A 20,408-nucleotide genomic window follows, 5' to 3' on the forward strand; every position below is an offset into this window, starting at 1 on the left:
ATGGCTTTCAGGGCAACTGAAAAAGACAGGAACTTAACCCTCAAAGACTTTTGGATGGAAATCATATAGCATTTATAATGCCATACAAAACATTGAGCATGCTTGCGATGAAGTGAAGCAGACAAATTTGAATGGTGTGTGGAAAAAACTGTGTCCCCAGTTTGTGAATGATTTCCATGGCTATGATGAGACAGTTGAGGCTGTCACAGAGAAGGTTGTTGCCCTGGGGAAGCAGATGAATTTGAAAGTGGAAGCCGAAGATGTCACAGAGCATCTGGCATCTCATGGGGAGGAGTTGTCAGCAGAAGACCTCATTCAGTTAGAGAAGCAGCTGATTCAGGAGGAGGAAATGGTTCCAACCCCTGAACCCAGGAGATTCACCACCAAGGGCTTGGCAGACGGTTTTGCCCTCATTGAGTATGGGCTGGCCAAGTTAGAGGCTGAGGATCCCAACACTGCTAGGTACACAAAGGTCTTCCGAGGGGTTATGGATTGCCTGCAGTGTTATAGGGAGATATATGAGGAGAAGAGGATGGTATCATTCCAGACTAGCCTGGAACGTTTTTTCACGAAGGTAGAGAGACCTGCAGCAGGTGCTGGTACCTCAACTGTCTCTTCAGTTCCTCGTCCAGCCTCTCCATCTTCTTTAGTTGCACCTGCAGTATCTCCTGCACCTTCTGCAGCCTGTCCTGACTCCAGCCTCCTCCTTCCATTAAGTCAATCTCTCCCTCCTTGCAACGCCCCTTCCAGTGTGCAAGCCAACCACAGGATAAAAGGTAAAGTTTTTTTTTTTTTTTTTTAAATCATCTGTACAGAATGTACAGTTTCATTTGTCATTTTGGGGATTGTTCTCATTTTTGTGTTGTTGTTTTATTACAGTTTCATTTTTGTCATTTTTCTGTACTATACATTAATTATGTTCTCCCTTTCATTTTCCTGTGGCCTAGTTCTGCTTCTTGATATATACGTATGACTTTAGGGTGTTTTAGTTTAGGTAAGTAACTTAGGCTATGGTAATTCCGACTTGCATCGAAATTGCCTTATGTTGGTCTGTAGGAACGGATCTCTGACGTAACGCGAGGATCCCCCAGTATAATCAAACACAAACCAGCTCACAACCATATACAGTTCCCAGGAGTGTACAAAATTACGTGTGACTGTGGTAAGCCATACTATGGCCAGACTGAGAAATCCATCCTCCTACGTCTCGAATAACACCAGAGACATTGCCTACAAAAGAACTAGAGCAAGTGCCCTGTCAAGCCATGTCCTGTTTTCAGTAAACACAAATAATGAAGGCCGCCAACATGAGATAAACTGGACAACAACTTCAAACCTTCATATATGCCATGACGAGGTAGAACACTGCATGGTCGAGTCTAAGGAAATTGTTATGGACCTTCATTATATAAATAATAACCTTAGTTACAATTTACCACTCATTCAACTCTGCTATCAGATGTTGGCGCACTCGTGAAGTCACATGCGCACAGATGCCTAACAATAGAACTTTAACACGGACTGTAGCTCCAGTTCAAAGTTAACTGAAGTTTATAATAGTCGAATTTCAGTGACACAATGTTTCTTTATAGTGTTTTTTATTTGCTTTCTGTGTTTCTTAATGCCTGAAGAAGTCGGCCTTCTGACGAAACACGGATCTAAGTCAGTATATAAAAATATGAACATATCCCAATTCTGAGTTAATATAACAGATAGTCATCATATATATATATATATGCATATATATAGGAATTTAAAAATATTTAAAAATATATATATTCATTTTTTTTATAGAAGTTCTATTGGATTTTCTCACAATGTTGGGAATATTTTTAGAGGTAGCCTTGTACAAGAAACGAAAAGAACATTAAAGGATCCTCGTCCACTTGGAAATAAAACATATCAAAATAAATGTCATGTGCAGCTTCTAGAGGTAGCATTTAATTGTTTTTATGTGTTGAATGAAGTTATTTGTTTTTATGTGTTGAATGAAGTTATTTATTTTTGTGTTGAATAAGGATATGTGAGACGGGTTCATTGCAAAAATTAAAGTATATGTGGAAGTAAACAAACTAGAGAGAGAGAGAGTGTGTATTAAAGGTTTAAAAAGTTAAGTGCCTATTATCTGATGATAATGGTGCAAATGTTAGTAGACGAATGGACAGTGTCGACAGTAGGATAGAAAATGTCAGAATTAATGTTGAACGCGTGGCCATTGAAGTAGAAGAGAATGAAATGAACACAAATACAGAAATAGTACACTTGAATGTTATCCTTCACACGACAAAGCATCAACTTGAATAGTTGCAGAAGTGGCAAGAAATTAACTGGGCCGAGAAGAGAAAGACCAAGCGAACAAACATGAAAAACAAGCCAGAAATTAAATATGGAGACCCAATGATCAGAGGTACTTAATGAAAGTGTAATAAAATTATTATTATTACATTTATGGCTATTTTGCCTACTTCTCTTTAGGAGTGCCCCTGTTTAAATGTCATTGGCTTTTTACTCACAGATTCTTAGGGCATTGTAGATGTATATTTACCAATAAATATATGTAGCATAGAGGACAAGAAATTTGCACATACCTTTTTCTGGGTGCTGTGGCTTTTCTTCTTTCAATAATCTAATATTGTTTCACTGGTACAAAAATTCACGATATTAGTCATCATCTGGTTGCAAAAAGTTAAGGTGAAAGAACTAATCGTCTTGGTTGGCACAAATGATTTGAGAGGTGAAAACTATTCTATGAGAGAAAATGCAAAGGAGTTGATAGAAAAAGCAAAACTGAAGAGCAAGAAAGTGAAGAATGTAAGTCTCCTGCCATAATAGAGGCAAACTGAGGTGTAGGGAATTGGTAGCAAATGAATCAATATATAGGTTGTGCAGAAGGAATGATTTAGGATTTGTGGATCTGTGGTCTGTGTTTTGACAAAAAGGAGGATTTGTATAATGCTGATGGACTAAATCTAAATGGTTTTGATATTAGTTTCTTGAGAGAGAGAGAACTTTGTTCACCAAGCATGCTGAAGTGCAAATTCAGGAAACTTAAGCAATTAGGGTGGAAGCAGGTAAGTTTGTGTGAAGGCACCCTCGAAGCAAGTCAGTGTGAGAATGATCAAATGTGTAATCTGGTCTCTCAAGCAAAAATTTTGAATAATGTAGTCATTTCAAGTAAAGGCAGGTGGGACTAAAGACATGTTGGTGGTTTAATGGAATATTTACAGCACTAGGAAAGGATTAAAAACTACCAGTATTTCATATCAGTCACTGAGATATCTTCAGGGATTACAAATAACTTTTCTAACGCATACACAAAGAGACAACATAATATTAAATGAAACACGTGGGTGATCTAAAGTCATATCTAGGTGACGTGCCCTTTATGGATATTTGCAGGTTGCCAGGATGTAAAGTCAGACCTCTGACAATTGTTTCCCAAATTTTGTGAATCTTTTATGCATCTGTATTTATTTAAATTCAGTTGATTTCTGAGTGCTGCTTCTGATTCTAAAAAAAGTCTTTTTTAAATTTACTATGGTGCAGCATGTTTTTCTTCTAGGAGATCCTGTGCATAGTATCCAATACATGGTCTGCAAGGCCAGATTGACCATAGTTGTGATTGCAGATGTATGATTTGTATTCTTCTAAATGGTTGCTGATCTACCTGTCTAAAGTAAGCCAGCTTGCAGGAACAGGGTACTTTTAATACTCCAGCCACTGAGAGAGGAGGGAGCTGATCTTTGGTAGAACAGATAAGGGCAGCAAGTTTCTAGTGGGACTTAAAAGCTGTGTAGAGGTTGTACTTTTTTTTAAAGACCTGGCATATTTTTTCTAATATGCCACAGATGTAGGGGGGGGGTAATGGCATTTCTGAAATCCTTCTGAAGTGGTGGCCGAGGAATGGAGGAAGAACTGATTATATTTTTAATTCTGTAATCACTGTAACCATTGGAAAGGAGGGTGTTGTGTATGTGGTTGAATTTGGTTGAAAGGTTCCACTGGAACAAAGATTATAGACTCTATTGGTTAGTTTTAATAATGCCATATTGTTGAGAGGGGTGGTGGGAGAAAAGTTTGTGATGTATCTGCCTGTGTGAGTGGGTTTTCTATATACATTGAAGGAAAGATTACCATTAGGAAGGTGTTACTAAGTCTAGGAAGGTTAAACTATTGATATTTTTCCTTTTCCATCATAAACTGAATGCTTGAATGTAGACTATTAAGGTGACTGAGGAAGGAGTTTAGTGTGTCTGGGCTATGAGGCCGAATAGAGAACACATCATCTACATATCTTAGAGGGTTTGAGAGGGGGCTGTCTATGGCTCGTTTTTCAAAATTTTCCATGTAAAAATTGTCAGGAGGGGATGGGGGGGGGGAGAGAACCCATAGTGGTTCCCTCTATCTGTTTGTCAATTTTTTCTTCCAAGAAAAATAACCAGAATTGATGGCAAAGAAAAAGATATCTAAGATATCATCAGAAGGAAAAACGTTTTTCAGGAGTGTTAAGGTGTCATTGAAGGGAATATTGGTAAAGAGTGAGGTGATGTTAAAGCTTACCAATATATCTGTATTGAAGTTAGATTTTCAAATTCAATTAAAACTCTACCCATTTCAATAAAATGGATGGAGTTTTTTATATAGGATATAGTAAGTCCAGTGAGGAAGGGGGGGGGGTAAGAGTTTACCAGCTGTTTTGACACTGTAGCATCAGTGGCATCTACTATAGATCTTAGGGGAATTAGGTTTGTGGATCTCAGGTAAACCATATATCTGGGGGGGGGGGTGGAGAGACAAAAACTGAAGGGATTGAGTTTTTTGTAATGGTGGCCAGGAAGATATTTTTTAAGCAAGTTTTTAGTATTTTTTAACTTGCGTTTTTGTGGGATCGTGATCTAGTGAAATGTAGGGATATCCATTTTTCGATTATATCCCATGGCATTAAGGACAACTGTGGCATTAACTTATCTGCTCTGGTGATGACAATACTTATCTTTCTGTAACTTTCTGAGCAGTGAGCTGACCAGAAGATAAATTACTTTTTGTGGCAACGATTGGGAGAGGATATTGGCTACGCCGAGTCTGCTGTTGGCTATTTCTGGAGATTCTGTGTTTTATGTTATGCATTATGCCTAGCAACAACACTTCTTTCTGTGCAACAGCAAAATTATGGCTGAGGGTAGGGCACTGATGGCATCTTTGTTGAGACTTTTAGAAGATAGATTCACTACTGTATGAAGTGGTTGAATTTGCAGGTTTGATTTACAAAGAATATTATACTTTTTGATGTGTTTATCTTTTATTTTTAGGAATTCTTTTTGTGCAAAAGCTTGAGATCTCCTAGAGAATGGACCAAAGTTCAGGGTTGAGGACTACAAAGAGCTCAGATTGTAATTAGCCAATGGTGGCATTTGCAGTGGAGCTGCTGACACGTGTTGGGCTGATCTGTTCTTGTACTTCGGATAGACAGGTAGATCAGCGACTATCCATTTAGAAGAACACAAATTGTACATCTGCAATCACAACTATGATCAATCTGTCCTTGCAGACACTACTACCCACAGGATCTCTGGTGGGTAGTAGTGTCTGCAACTACCCACTGTGGGTAGTAATATGGGAGATACTACCCACAGGATCTCCTGGAAGAAAACTACCATGTTCCACCATAGTAAATTTAAAAAGGAAAGACTGTTTTTAGAATCAGCAGTGGCACTGATAAATCAACCCAATTTAAATAAATACAGTTGCATAAAACTTCCTCCCACTTTACATCCTAGGCCACATCCTATGAATGCCTTAAAGGACGCACCACCTAGATAAGACTTTAGTCACCCACGTTTCATTTAGTATTGTGTTGTCTTTGTGTGTGTGTGTGTGTGTGTGTGTGTGTGTGTATGTGTGTTAAAGAGATATTGGAAAGTGTCAAGACATGATTGAGTAAAGTGATTGTCGTCTCTGGAATGTTGGGTATGAGGACAGATTGAAGGAATACAATTTGCAGTCTAATAGATAGATGGGATATTATATCTGAATAACTCACTGTCTCCTACTTAATCCTCCACCTACTGCTGACACAGTGACTCTACTACCTGTCATCGCCACGAACAGTATTTTATGCTTGTAAATTGTGTATTCTTGTGGCCAATTTGCCTGTATATGGGATGAAACCCCCTCTCTGCATGAAATCAGCTAACTCACCTTCACTTAAAAAGCCCATATAAAGATTCCTCTCATCATGATGAGAATTGAACTTCAGGTCTTTTTCCAGTCCAGGTGTGCAATATCCCATTGCTCTTACAATCCAGCTACAAAGGCACTAATTGAGATATATAAATTAATGGATTATTATCAGATCAATGTGGATGAAGTTTTTCATGTAATGGACTAATACACTTCCAGGTTGTGGACAGGAGTCCATCCCTGGAAGTGTATAAGAAAGGCATGAGCTGGGGAGGAAGCGGAATGACAATTAGGTTTTTTTTTTTTTGTATAGAGAGTGGTGGGTGGTTGGAATGCATTCCTGGAGAGTGTGTTAAGTGTGGAGATAGCGAATTAATTCAAAGCTTGATATGATGATCTGATTGTGTGACAGTAGGTCCTTCACAATAAGTCTTTAGGTTCCATGGAGGTCTCACGATAATATCACTTTATTCCCCCCCCCCCCCCCCCCCAATCCATATCCACTGAACTAAATTGCAAGTCATATTTCCTCAACCTCTTTCCATAACTAGCATTCCTGAGGTCATATTGCCTTAATTTCTAGTGTCTTCTCTCTCCAGAGTTTTGTCATCACTTGAAATGAGGACTAAAACCTGTGCATTATAATTCTCGTACAGTTCAAAGGCACTGCACAGGTGTATACAGTCACCTTACGAGGGTGTGCTGAAAAGTGATAATCACCATGAAGGAATTGAGATACAACAATCAAAAAACTACCACATTATTCTACATATTCTCCAAGAAGTGTTATACACTTGTTACAACACTGCTGCATCATTTGCAATCCTCTGAGAAAAAAGTCTTTCCCTTGTGTAACAAACCAGTCCTCATTTGCAGACATGACTGCTGTTGTAAATTTTGTTCCTTTCAAGTACTTCTTTAAATTTGGTGAATAGGAAATAGTCAGATGGGGCCAGCTCTGACAAATAGGGTGGGTGGGGCAGTCACGGTTGTGTATTATCTGTTAGGTTTTATGAGCAGTGTGCCAGGTGCATTGTCCTGCAAAAGCAACATATCTCTGTTCAGTTTCCTGTGATGTTTTTCCTTCAGAGTTGAATAAACTGCTTTTGTAACAGTTTCATCCTTTTTGAGGTACTTGGTAAGGATTACACCATCCATATCCCAAAAGACAATGGCAAGAACCTTCCCTGCTGACTTTTGGGTTGCGAACTTCTTTGGCTGTGGAGAACCTTTGTGCATCCACTCCATTGACTGTTGTTTGGTCTTTGGATCATAGTGATGAAACTATGTTTCATCAACAGTCACAATATAAGCCAAAAAATTGCACCTGGTTTCTCAAAATCCCTTGAGATGATAACACAATGTTCTCTTTTTAATCGGCATTCAAACATTTGGGGACCCACTTTGCTGAGAGCCTCTGCATGTCCAGATGTTGGTGGATAATGACCCCCAATTTGTTCCCTGGATATCCCCAGGTCTTTGCAATGTTTTTAGCTGGTATTCATCTATCATCATGGATCATGGCATGTGCTGCATCAATGTTTTCATGTGTGATTGCTGTGAAAGGTCTTCCTGACCTGGGGGCATCTGTTGTCTCAGGATGCAGAGTTTTAAACTTGGCCACCCATCTGGCAGCTGTTAGATATGCTGAGGGCAGTCACCTAAATTCTTACACAAAGTTTGGTGAATGAATCTCACTTGCAAACATTTCTTGTAGCACGAAAAACTCAATGCTGGCCTTGCATCTCTTTGCCTCTGAATTTCTTCAAAAACCTCTGACAAGTGTTATATATCCTAAAAGAAAAAGAACAAATTATTACAATTTGATGATACATGGAGGTTGAAGGATTTTAAGATATGTTCTTTCTTGTGGTTATATCAATTGCTTTAATCTTTTTTTTTTTCTAGGTGTTTATCAGAATTTAACCATTCCCTCCTCTTATTTCCAAATGTCAGCATCCTGATTGTCACAGTGATGTGCTTTGCTGTCTTTGCACAGTTGCTTTGTGTCTCCATTAACCATCATCCTCAGATACTGAATCATGTATGTCTCCTGGAGCACATTTCAACTCATACTGTACACAGTTTAATATCTGTATATAGGTGCACTAATCTAACATTTTTAATATGTATATATAGGCGCACTAATTGAATTTGGGTATAGAAAAAAAATGATGCACTGATTGGAGGAGCATTAATCAAGGGATTGCTGTGTTCTTTGTGCCACAGGGTTCTATTCATGAGCCACTACTGCTCAACTTATGACATCATGCATATCAAGGATGATGACTGTACACCACAGCTATGCACTTCTGCATATAAGAATGCAATACCTTACATTTATTAATATAAGAACATTCCCTCATCATCTGTCAAAGTTAAAATTCTATTTAAATCTTCCTTGAGGGACTTGAAATCAGTATCATTATAACTTTCCTTGATTTGTATTATCATAGAACAGCTGAATATCTTTCACTCCTCATGAAATGTCATAAGTTAAGCAGTAGTTGAGGAAGCACATTATTCCACATTGCACAAATGATTTTAGAAGCTTTTCAAATGAATCTAAGTTGATTAAATGTCATTCTGAGAAATTGAATGATTCTGACTTGCTAAATTTAGATGTAAAGCAAAAAGATCCTGAAGAATACGAAGAAAATTTAATCACGGACAAGCCCAATGAGATTTCACAGAAACAATTTGAAAATGGTTTTCATACAATCAAAGTTTTTAAGCAGCAATGCTTAGAGGCTGACCCTGATGAAGAAAGAAGCAGTAAAATTTGCAGAAGTAGTAGAAGAGGCAATAGGGCCATACCATCAGTTGTATGAATAAAAGAAACAGAATGCCTGCCAAACTACGTTAGCTCAATTCTTTGATAAGAAGTAGAATAATAAAACATATTCAGAACATAAATTTGTCTTTCAGCTTCATGGTTTTCCTTTAACTAGGCCCTGAGATATATCCTAATTCTTTTATAAAAGAAATTTGAGGAATGAATTATACTTTCTCTCATAGGTTATTATATTCGATTAGTGCTGCATTTTCAATTAATGTGCCTATTTTAAAGAACGTATTAGGCGCATTAATCGAGAGATTGCTGTAATTGCTGGTATCGTTCGGTCTCCTACTCATCAGCAAATTCCTGCCATGTACCCTCAAGGGGTGTACAAGATATAATAGTACTACATAAAAAATTTACATCAGTACTAACTTCCTATCTACAATTTTCTTCTAAATCAATCTATTACTTGTCAAGACTCCAACATTATCAGATCTTATATCTTCTAAGGCACTTTTTATAATATCAATCCACCTATATCTTGGTCTTACTCTGGATTTTTTTTCTGTCAACCTGGCAAACAAGACAACACTTGTTTTGCTAATCTTTCCTTTCCCATTCTGTTTGCCACCTGAGATTAGCTCTACTAACACATTCTTGGATGCTAACAGTGTCAAGTTCTTTCCTAATATCTTCGTTTTTTAATGATATTGCCACTGATGCCTCTATTCTTTCTCAAGACTCTCACATCTGTGGTCCCTAGTCTTTGGTCAAGTGTTTTACTTCTGACCCAGCTCTCAGATACATAAGTTAAAACTGGTTTGAACACTGTCTTGTATACAGCTAATTTAGTGTTTTGACTAATTTCTTTCTTGTTCCATATAAATTTATTCATTTGACTTCCTACCATACCAACTTTGTTGATTGTGTTGTCTATTTCCATATTTAATTTACCATCTTCACTAAAAATCGTGCCCAAGTAGTTGAAATGTTTTACTTGTTCTATAGGCTCCATTCACAATGCAGTTGATATTTTTAATTTTCTTTCTATTTTCATTGTCTTTGCCTTGTTATTGCTGACCTTCATACCATATCCATTACAAACAGTTATTCAATTTAGTTAGTGAATCTTGCAGACTAGTAGTCGATTTATTTAGAATAAAGCAAAGAGCTGATATTAACATCTCTAATTTTGATATCAGGTTTAATATCACTTTCCTTCATAATGTGATCCATATAGTTAATGAATAATAGAGGGGATGATGTACATTCTTGTCTGCCACCAGATTTAACATGAAACCATCATCTTATACTTCAATTCTAAATTCCGAATTACAATTCAAACGAAGACTAAGTATTGCTTGACATAATTCCTCATTGACACCATATAACTGTAGTGTTTTGAATAGCTTCTCCCTTGGCACCTTGTCATATGCCTTTTCCAGATCTACAAAACTTAAATAGAGATATTTCTTATATTCCCATGATTTCTCAAATATTTGTCAAGTGAAAATCTGAGCCTGACAGCCTCTATTTAGCCTGAATCCAGCTTATTCTTCACCAAGCATTTCTTCCACAATTCTTCTCAACTGTTTCTCAGATATACTTGCATAGATCTTACCAGGAACATTCACTAAAGAAATACCCTTTGTAATTCTCACATTCAGTTTTATTTCCCTTTTTTTATATGGGTATTACGAGAGCTGTACAAATGTTTGGAATTTGTCCCTTTGTCCATTCCTTCTAAACTATGCAGTGCTGCCACTGTAAGACTTTTAGACCTCCATACTTGAGCATTTCTGGTCGAATATTATCTACTCCTACTGCCTTTCCATCACCCTTTTGATGCTTTTTCTACCTCAAGGTTGGATATGTATTCCTGATTGCATGTCTGAGTGTTTTTTACTACTGTGCTGTCATCACTGCTTGTTTCATTTAGCAATTTTTCGAAGTAATTACTCCATACCTCAAGGATTTTCCCCCTCTCCAGCCTTCATGTCATCTCTAATACCTTCCATCTCACTTTCTCCTCCATTTCTGAGCCTTTTCAACAACCTTCAGAATATCTTGCCATCCTCCTGATATTTATTTTCAATGTTCTTGTCAAAGTCCTCCCATGATTTTCATTTAGCTAGTTTTGCACAGTGTTTAGCTTTCTTACATTTGTCTCTTTATTCTCTAAGAGCACAAGGCAACTTACTTGCGACGAACTTTTGATGTGCTTTCTTCTTTTCTTTCATTGCCTCTTTAACTTCTTGTGTCCACCATGGAGTTCTGATTTTTCTGTCCTTGCAGACAACCTCACCACATGCCTCTCTGGCTGAATCAATCAGTGTTTTCTTCAGGGCTTGCCACTGAATCTCCAAGGTTTGATTTCTGTTTTCAAACTCTTGCATTTTTACTTCAATAATATTTGTGTATTTTAGTCTAAGTTCACATGTGAGAGCTTTTTAACTTTTATTTGCTTTAAAACTTTCTTACATGTTATTCTTTTCAATATGAAATTCAATTTTATTCTGCTCAAGACTAAATGGTGATCATTTCCAATTTCAAATCCTTTGTACACTCTAGTGTCCTGTACCAGGAAGAAACATCACTATCAACAATAACATAGTAAGACTTTTCTTATTCCTTGCCTCTTCTCTCCATCTCCCCACTTTCACATCTGCTTACTATGTGATCATCTGTCAAATGCATCAAAGGTTCAGCAGATTTGTCACTTTTCTAGATGTTTATGCAAGTAAAAGTGAATTATTTTATAGAATGCTGGAGCAAGATTTTTCATTTAGAACCCTTATTTGGATTAATGGATGTAGGATGCTCTATAATCAAAATAAGGGTTCTAAATGAAAGATCTTGCTCCAGCATTCTATAAAATAATTCACTTTTTCTTGCATCATCCAGATACCTTAACCACAAACTGAAGTATATGGTTGTGGTGATCAATAATTGGAAGAGCCTGTTTTAGCTTCACTTTTATGCATTGGTGCTGTTTTGTTTCTCTTTCCTTTGGAAGACTCAATTCATAGTTGTAGGACAACTATTTTGCATTTATATTCAACTGTTGCAGTTTTTCTAAAAATACATAGTGTCATCCAATCTCTATCTTGGCTTTATTAACACACAGTACACTACATCGCAAGTTCTTTCACTCTGCTACTTGTAGTACTTGCATCCCCTCTAGATATTAAATGACGGTCACACTAGTACAGTATACACTCGCAACAGTACTCATTAAATAATTCCATTGCATGCTTTGCATCAGTCTTTTTTTCTGCTGTCACTCTTCACTTGTGTCACATCTCTAATTATTATTTTTCTTCTCACCAAAGAATGGAAGAATTCCCTTTGATTGCCTTTGTGCTTAACTGGTTGATCTCATAGTACACGTTTTCTTTACTTATCCTGTTTTTTATGTTTCTCAACCTGCATTTTATGCTCTTTTAATTTGATCATTTACCCACTATTTTATACCTCCATCATAATAACTTCTTTTCCCACATTGCTTACCTAATTTTGCTGTTCTTTCCACTCCTACTTTATTCGGGGTTCGATGCCGGGGGAACCCCTTTTCGAGTCATCAGAATTCAAGGAGAACCGGCCTACCAGTCCGGAACTCGGGGGGGGGGGGGGTGCCATAAGCGTCAGTAGGGAGCGGAGCCCCTAGTGCTTTATATATAAAATAAACAAATGAAAATTCCATTATTATTATTATTTTTTTTTAAATGATGGTACAACATGACAAAATTTCATGCCGGCTGGGGCATCGTCCGGTTAAACAAGGCCCCCGTTGTTTTCGCCAGGGAACCAGGGCGAACAGCGAAAAGTCAGCTACTGGAACAAATCTGAAAACAAACCTCAACTCAACATCACCAGAGTTAAAGATCGGTACTATCAAAGTAAGAAGCCTGAATGGCAAAGAAATGGAGCTAGCTGAGGAATTAGATAAGTACCAGATCGACATAATAGGGGTGACTGAAACAAAAAAGACCAAAACTGGTGAGATCTTTCTGAGCAATAAATACAAAATGTTATATTCAGGCAATGACAATTGAGGAAAAGAAGGAGTAGCCATAGTATTCAACACGAAATACGAGGCTAATCTTCTTGAATGGCTGTCAGTCTCAAGTAGAGTAATGTGGGCAGGCAAATATGAGAATGGGGAACTGGACAATGAGACTTATTTGTGCCTATGGTCCCACAGAAGGTTCTACTAAGGTAGAAGTGGAGAAATAGGAGATATAGGTGGAGAAATTTTGAGGCTTTAGAAAAAGCAACTGACACAATGAAAAAGGAAAAGTTGGTCCTTGTTGGGGATCTGAATAGCAGAGTAGGAAATGATTGTGAGACATACAAAAATATTTTGGGAAAATTTGGAGAAAACAGTAAAGCTAATAATAGCAGCAAATATCTGTTGGATTTCTGCTCAGGACATGAACTGGTTATTACTAACACCATGTTCCAACATAAAAGTGTGCACAAATTCACATGGAGAGAAGAGGCTAGGAATAAGAAAAGTCTCATTGACTATGTTATTGTTGATAGTGATGTTTTCTCCCTGGTGCAGAACATCAGAGGGTACAGAGGATTTGAAATTGGAAGTGATCATTATTTAGTCTTGAACAGGATAAAATTGAATTTCATATTGAAAACGATAACACGTAAGAAAGTTTTAAAGCGAATAAAAGTTGAGCAGTTCTCAGATGTGAACTGTAGACTAAAATACATAAAGATTATTGAAGAAAAAATGAAAGAGTTTGAGAACAGGAATCAAACCTTGTTGATAGTGATGTTTTCTCCCTGGTGCACGACACCAGAGTGTACAGAGGATTTGAAATTGGAAGTGATCATTATTTAGTCTTGAGCAGGATAAAATTGAATTTCATATTGAAAAGAATAACATGTAAGAAAGTTTTAAAGCGAATAAAAGTTGAGAAGTTCTCAGATGTGAACTGTAGACTAAAATACAGAAATATTATTGAAAAGAAAATGAAAGAGTTTGAGAACAGGAATCAAACCTTGGAGATTCAGTGGTAAGCTCTGAAGAAAACATTGATTGATTCTGCCAGAGAGGCATATGGTGAGGTTGTCTGCAAAGATAAAAAAATCAGAACTCCCTGGTGGACACAGGAAGTTAAAGAGGCAGTGAACTAAAAGAAGAAAACATATCAAAAGTTCCTGTCGAATAAGTCAGCTTGTGCTCTTAGAGAATATAGAGACAAATGCAAGAATGATTAAACACTGTGTAAAACTAGCTAAACAAAAGTCATGGGAGGACTTTGGCAAGAATATAGAAAATAAATATCCAGAAGGTGGTAAGATATTCTGGAGGTTGTTGAAGAAGCTTAGGAATGGAGGAAAGAGTGCTGTAAAAGGAGTTAGAGATGATAAAGGTGACATGAAAACTGGAGAAAAAGATATCCTTGAAGTATGGAGTAATTACTTTGAAAAACTGCTAAATAAAACAAGCAGTGATGACAGCACAGTGGAAAAAAACTGACCAGGCATGCAATACATATCTTTACTTGAAGTAGAAAAAGCCATCAAAGGCTTGAAATGTGGAAAGGCAGCTGGAGTAGATGATATTTGACCAGAAATGCTGAAGTATGGTGGTATAAGAGTCTTTCAGCAGCTGCATTGCATAGTTCAGAAAGCCTGGACAGAGGGACAAATTCCTGATGATTGGAGTAGAGCTCTCATAGTACCCATATATAAAAAGGGAAATAAAACTGAATGTGAGAATTATAGAGGTATTTCCCTACTGAGTTTTCCTGGCAAAATCTATGCAAGTATACTTGAGAAATGGTTGAGAAGAATTGTGGAAGAATAGCTTGGTGAAGAACAAGCTGGATTCAGGCCAAACAGAGGCTGTCAGGATCAGATCTTCACTTTACGACAAATAGTCGAGAAAGCATGGGAATATAACAAAGATCTGTATTTAAGTTTTGTCAATTTGTAAAAGGCATATGATAAGGTGCCAAGAGAGAAGCTGTTCAATATGCTGCAGTTAATGTGCTGCAGTCAATGGGACATTATATCAAGCAATACTTAGTCTTTATTTGAGTTGTAAGTCAGCAGATAGAATTGAAGGAAGTACAGGAAGATTGGTTAATGTAATATGTGGTGTGAGACAAGGATGTACATTATTCCCTCTGTTATTCATTATCTATATGGATCACATTATGAAGGAAAGTGTTATTAAACATGATATCAAAATTGGAGATGTTAATGTCAGCTCTTATGCAGATGATGTTATATATCTAAATAAATCCGCTACAAGTCTGCAAGATTCTCTGACTATATTGAATAACAGTTGTAATAGATATGGTATGAAGGTCAGCAATAAAAAGACAAAGACAATGAAATGGAATAGCTGTTGTAATAGATATGGTATGAAGGTCAGCAATAAAAAGACAAAGACAATGAAAATAGGCAGAATCATTGAAAATGTCAACTGTGTTGTGAATGTAGAACCTGTGGAACAAGTAAAACATTTCAGCTACTTAGGCACGATTTTTAGTGAAGATGGTAAATTAAATATAGAAATAGACAACAGAATCAGCAAAGCTGGTTCTGTTGTCTATTTCTATATTGAATAAATTCACATGGATTAAGAGAGAAATTAGTCAGAACACTAAATTAGCTGTATACAAGACAGTGTTCAAACCAGTTTTAACTTATGGATCTGAGAACTGGGTCAGAAGTAAAACACTTGACCAAAGACTAGAGACTGCAGATATGAGTGTCCTGAGAAAGATTACAGTCGTGAATAGATGGCGTCAATGGCAATATCATATTAAAAACGAGGATATTAGGAAAGAACTTGACATTGTCTGCATCCAGGAGTGCGTTAGCAGAGCTAATCTCAGGTGGTATGGTCACCTAAACAGAATGGGCGAGGAAAGATTAGCAAAACAAGTGTTCTCTGCCAGGTTGGCAGCAAAATGATCCAGAGGAAGACCAAGATATTGGTGGATTGATACAGTGCAAAGTGCCTTAGATGACAGAAATATAAGATCTGATAATGTTGGAGTTTTGACAAGTAACAGACTGATTTGGAGGAAAATTGTAGATAGGAAGTTAGTAATGATATAATTTTTTAATGTAGTACTATCATATCCTGTACATCCCTTGTGGATTTGGCAGGAATTTGATGATGAATAAATGAAAATTATATATATATTAACACAGCACCATAGAACTATTCCTATATTTAAATTAAAAATACTGACTTAATATAACAATATAGTACAACAATGGGACAAACTCTTATCTCAGTCGTACCAGATGCCAAGTTTTTTTTAGACTCCTCTTTGAAAAGCCATTTGTGCAAAAAAGCATTGAATGTCCTCATTCATGGTAAATGCACTTATTAAGTGCATTTACCATGCACTTATATTTTCAAAGTTTAATTATTGATTCCAGGTTTACAGTTCTGCAAGGAAGAGCAAACTTTGATTGTACTCTAGCCATCATCAGGGTATCTAAATAGCTACCATTGCTTTTCGCACATCACCCATTAAAAGTCTTTATGTTGAATCAAATGAATGCCCTCCATCACTCAGATAAAAAAACACCTATCATCCTCTATAGACTAGTCTTTTCTTTGTTGGAAGATAAAATGTCACACGTCAGACTGCTATTAGTCCTTTTGGCATGTATTAAAGAGGCTACTGAAGCTATTGGTATGAATATTCACAACATTACCTGCATTAAACAAAGCAGCATTCCTCCATGACAGGTTTGTACTTCATCCTGCACCTCTCCCTTTGTCAACTACAGAAGTCTCATATACTCTCATTTGTCTACCTTCAATTGTTCAATGCATGCAAAGCAGTGCACTGATTTCTTACCCTCTATATTGAACCATCTATATTGATGGTTCAAGATCAGAGATCTCTGTTGTCTGTGCTGCTGTTTTTTTAACATTACTATCTCCAACCAGATCCCATTCAATTGCAATAATTATACAGCAGAGTTACAAGTCATTGAGTTCACACTTGTGCATATAAAAGAAAACTACCAAAAGTGTATAATTTATACAGATTGAGTTCTTTTATCTCATCTCTGGTGTATAATCCACATCCAGTGCTTGAAGTGTTATAAAGTTTGTACAAAATAAAGACCCTTAATTTTGATGTTCAATTATGTTGATTCTCAGCCACATTGGAATTAAGGGAAATAACATCATAGATTCAGCTGATAGATCAGCTCGTACTTCTTTGACATGTTGACAGTCCCAATATACTGACTACACACAGTTTATACAATCAAAGTTCATTGCCCACTGGCAGTACTCCTAGCAGGAAGCACTGACAAACAAATTTAATGAGATTAAACCTGAAATTAAGCATTGGTAGTCTAGTCAACTTAGGAACAGAAGAGAGAAAGTTGTTTTTTTTTGCTAAGTTCTGCATAGGTCATGGTCATCTTGCATGTTCTTTTGACATGTGCTGATGACCTACCTGTGTGTGAAATGCAATAACTGTCTCACCATTCATCATTGCTTCACATGAGATAGGAATGATATTTTTATTTGGCCAAGTCCTGTGCACTCTGGCAGATGTTATCAAAATTACACTTGGACAAATTACATGATGTTTTTAAATTTTCACAAAGAATTTATTCAAATGCATTTGATCTTAAACTTGTGTATATATAGATACTGCATTGTAGATACTAAACTTGTACATAGATTTTTGCTCATTTATCTTATAACTACTTAGTAATACCTCATGTAGATAACTATATCTTTAATATGCAGATACTTCACACTTGTATATACATTTTATCTTATTCACTAATTTACCTCCCTGTAAGTATTTACTTATTAATTGCTTTAACCTGTATCCTGGCACAGTACAACCTTTGCTATCCTTGTGCCATAAAACCACAAATCAATCAATACTTCAATTTGCAATCACAATGTTATGTGTGGCTATAGAAATTTTTTTTATTTATTTCTTTCTTAAAAGGTAAAAATTGAAATCATCCTAAATCTATAAAATAAGTTGAGTTCAAATATTAAACATACAGAAGAAATGAGGTGAGTTTGTCATAACATAAATGCACAATCATTGAATTCTTTGAATAAAGCAAAGTTAAAATGGAAGTTCAGATTTTGGATTTAAAGAAGTTTTAGTAATTCATATTATAAATTAGAAGACATAATTGCCTATGAGAAAAATGAAACAGCTTTTAAAAAATATATAAAAAGTATACTAATGTATAAAATGAATTTTTAAAATAGATATTCAAACTTTGTTGATTTAAAATTTTGAAAGTTAACATTTATTGTGAATATAATTTTGATTTAGAGTACTTTAAGGCTTCTCATAATATGAAATTGTCAGTAACTGTTTTGTTCATGTATATTTATTATTAACCTAGATAAGCATTTTTTCCATTCCAAATTTGATATCCAGACATGCTTACTGGATTGTTTAATTGATATTTTATATAGTCATGACATGAATTTTTTTATTTCAGTTTTTGACTAGAAGAGGATATCAGTATCATATCAGTAGCAAATTAGTTATATCACCTTCAAAGAAAGATTTCATTCATATGTTTGAGGTATGATTATTAAAATATGACTTATTGTGTATGTGACCATAGGTTTTTTAATTACTATATATGTTCATATAATAACACCTACCAGTTTCGCTAGCAACTGTCTAGCTTTCTCAAGGCTTGAACGCTAAACACAAAAAAATGATAAATGCACAAAGTATAAAGAATACAAAACCATTAGTAACCATAAGGTAGCTAAGTTGATACATTCGCGTGACAATGTCAGCATGTATTGCGAATCTTTAGTCCATGTCCTGAACACGCGTTGCATGAGCACACGTTATATGATTGTTGCATACTGTAGTTCCGTTAAACTGAGTGAATTGATTAAATTTTTCCAAGTCTCGTTCAATATGGCACCTTGATTTCTGTTTAGGTTGCTGCCTGTTCGTAGGACTCCTGTTGCTTCTTTGAATAATTGGTGTCTGAAATCATCGTCTATGTAGGGAATAGAACTATTTTCCCAGTCTATGGAATGGTTAGAAGTTGAAAAGTGATGCGCTAAACCGGAGGTGATCGCCCTGTTATGATTGACATCTCCAACCTGTTCTTTCTGTCTGATTTTGAGGCTTCTTGAAGTTTGTCCAATGTAGGAGAGGCCACACGTACATGGAATATTATACACACCTGGATATTTGTAAATGGATGATTATTATTACACAAATATTTTCATGGAGTCAGAAGACTCATCATTGGAGATCTATACCAACTATTTTATTTACACAATTCATACCTCTGCCATACCTGCCATACCTCTCCTTAAACTCATTCACTGTCAGGGTACTCAAATTACCTCTGGCAATCCTTTCCAGTTATTCACTGCTCCTCCAAACAAAAAAATTCTACTCCACACATCCTTAATAACAATGCTCTTGCACAACTTTCAGGGATGATCTCTCTCTTTCTTTCTCTCTCACTTATTTATTGAAAAATTTCTTTTGTCAGGCTTATAGAACCTTTTAGTAACTTAGGTCTCTATCATGTCCCCTTTTTTTCTGGAAACATTGACCTGTCATCAGCTTGGTCATCCATCTCTGGATCCTCTCCACTGTCTCCTTATCCCCAAGAATCCCAGGTGACAAAATACTAACATACCTCTCTACTTCTCAGTGTTCAACATTCAAGTAATCCTTTGAGCTATTTTGTCAACTTTGCAGTATGCCCGCTGAACTTTAATTCTTTGTCCACTGTCACTCCAAATCCCTAGCCTCATCAATTTCCTGCAATCCATTACCGTCAGTGTAATACATAGTATATGAAGTTTTCTTCCTGAAGTACATACCTTACATTTTGCAACATTAAATTGAAAACCATTATTCTTCATCTGCACTGCCAATTTAGTTAAATCATTGCTCTCCCTAGTTTTGCATCATAGCAGACAACTGAATTTCTTCCCTTGAAGCATTCTCTATATCGTTAATATACAAGTTAAACACTGGTCCTAGTACAGAGCCCTGAGAAACTCCACTAGTCGCTCTTGTTCTCCTAGATTCCACTCTGCATATATTACTCTATCAGCCTTCCTATCCATGCCAGTTATCCATTTTCTTTTTGCTCCAACTTATGCAATAGTTTAAAATTTGAGAGAGAAAAAAAAAAAAACGTGAAGACTATCTTTGATGTGAAATTTGTCTTATTGTAGATCATATTCAGTATAATGACAATGGAACTTATTTCACCTGCAATCAGAATCATTGTAAAAAAGTGTGTGTGTGTGTGTGTCTTATATATCATCATCATCAGTTTCCTGATATGTATCCCAAGAGGTGTTCAGGTTACTATGACAGCACTACATAATTAAGTTTACATTATTATTAATCTCCTATCAACAATTTTCTTCCAAATCAATCTGTTACTTATGAGCACTCCAATA

At 36.3% G+C, this 20,408-nt stretch overlaps 1 protein-coding gene across 2 annotated transcripts in view; it reads left to right on the forward strand.

Moving 5' to 3' along the window:
• LOC150110573 (kinetochore protein NDC80 homolog) overlaps positions 1-20,408 on the forward strand; it is a 201,158-nt gene that overhangs the window by 20,871 nt on the left and 159,879 nt on the right. For both annotated transcript variants that reach the window (XM_090394897.1, XM_090394906.1), the window contains exons 3-4: positions 1,795-1,933; positions 18,452-18,538. In XM_090394897.1, the coding sequence (XP_090251023.1) occupies positions 1,795-1,933; positions 18,452-18,538 (226 nt within the window). The remainder of the gene's footprint in view (positions 1-1,794; positions 1,934-18,451; positions 18,539-20,408) is intronic.

Source organism: Typopeltis vanoorti, chromosome 1 (assembly GCF_054136105.1).
Source record: "Typopeltis vanoorti isolate ZY-2024b chromosome 1, IOZ_Tvanoo_1.0, whole genome shotgun sequence".
NCBI lineage: Eukaryota > Metazoa > Arthropoda > Arachnida > Uropygi > Thelyphonidae > Typopeltis > Typopeltis vanoorti.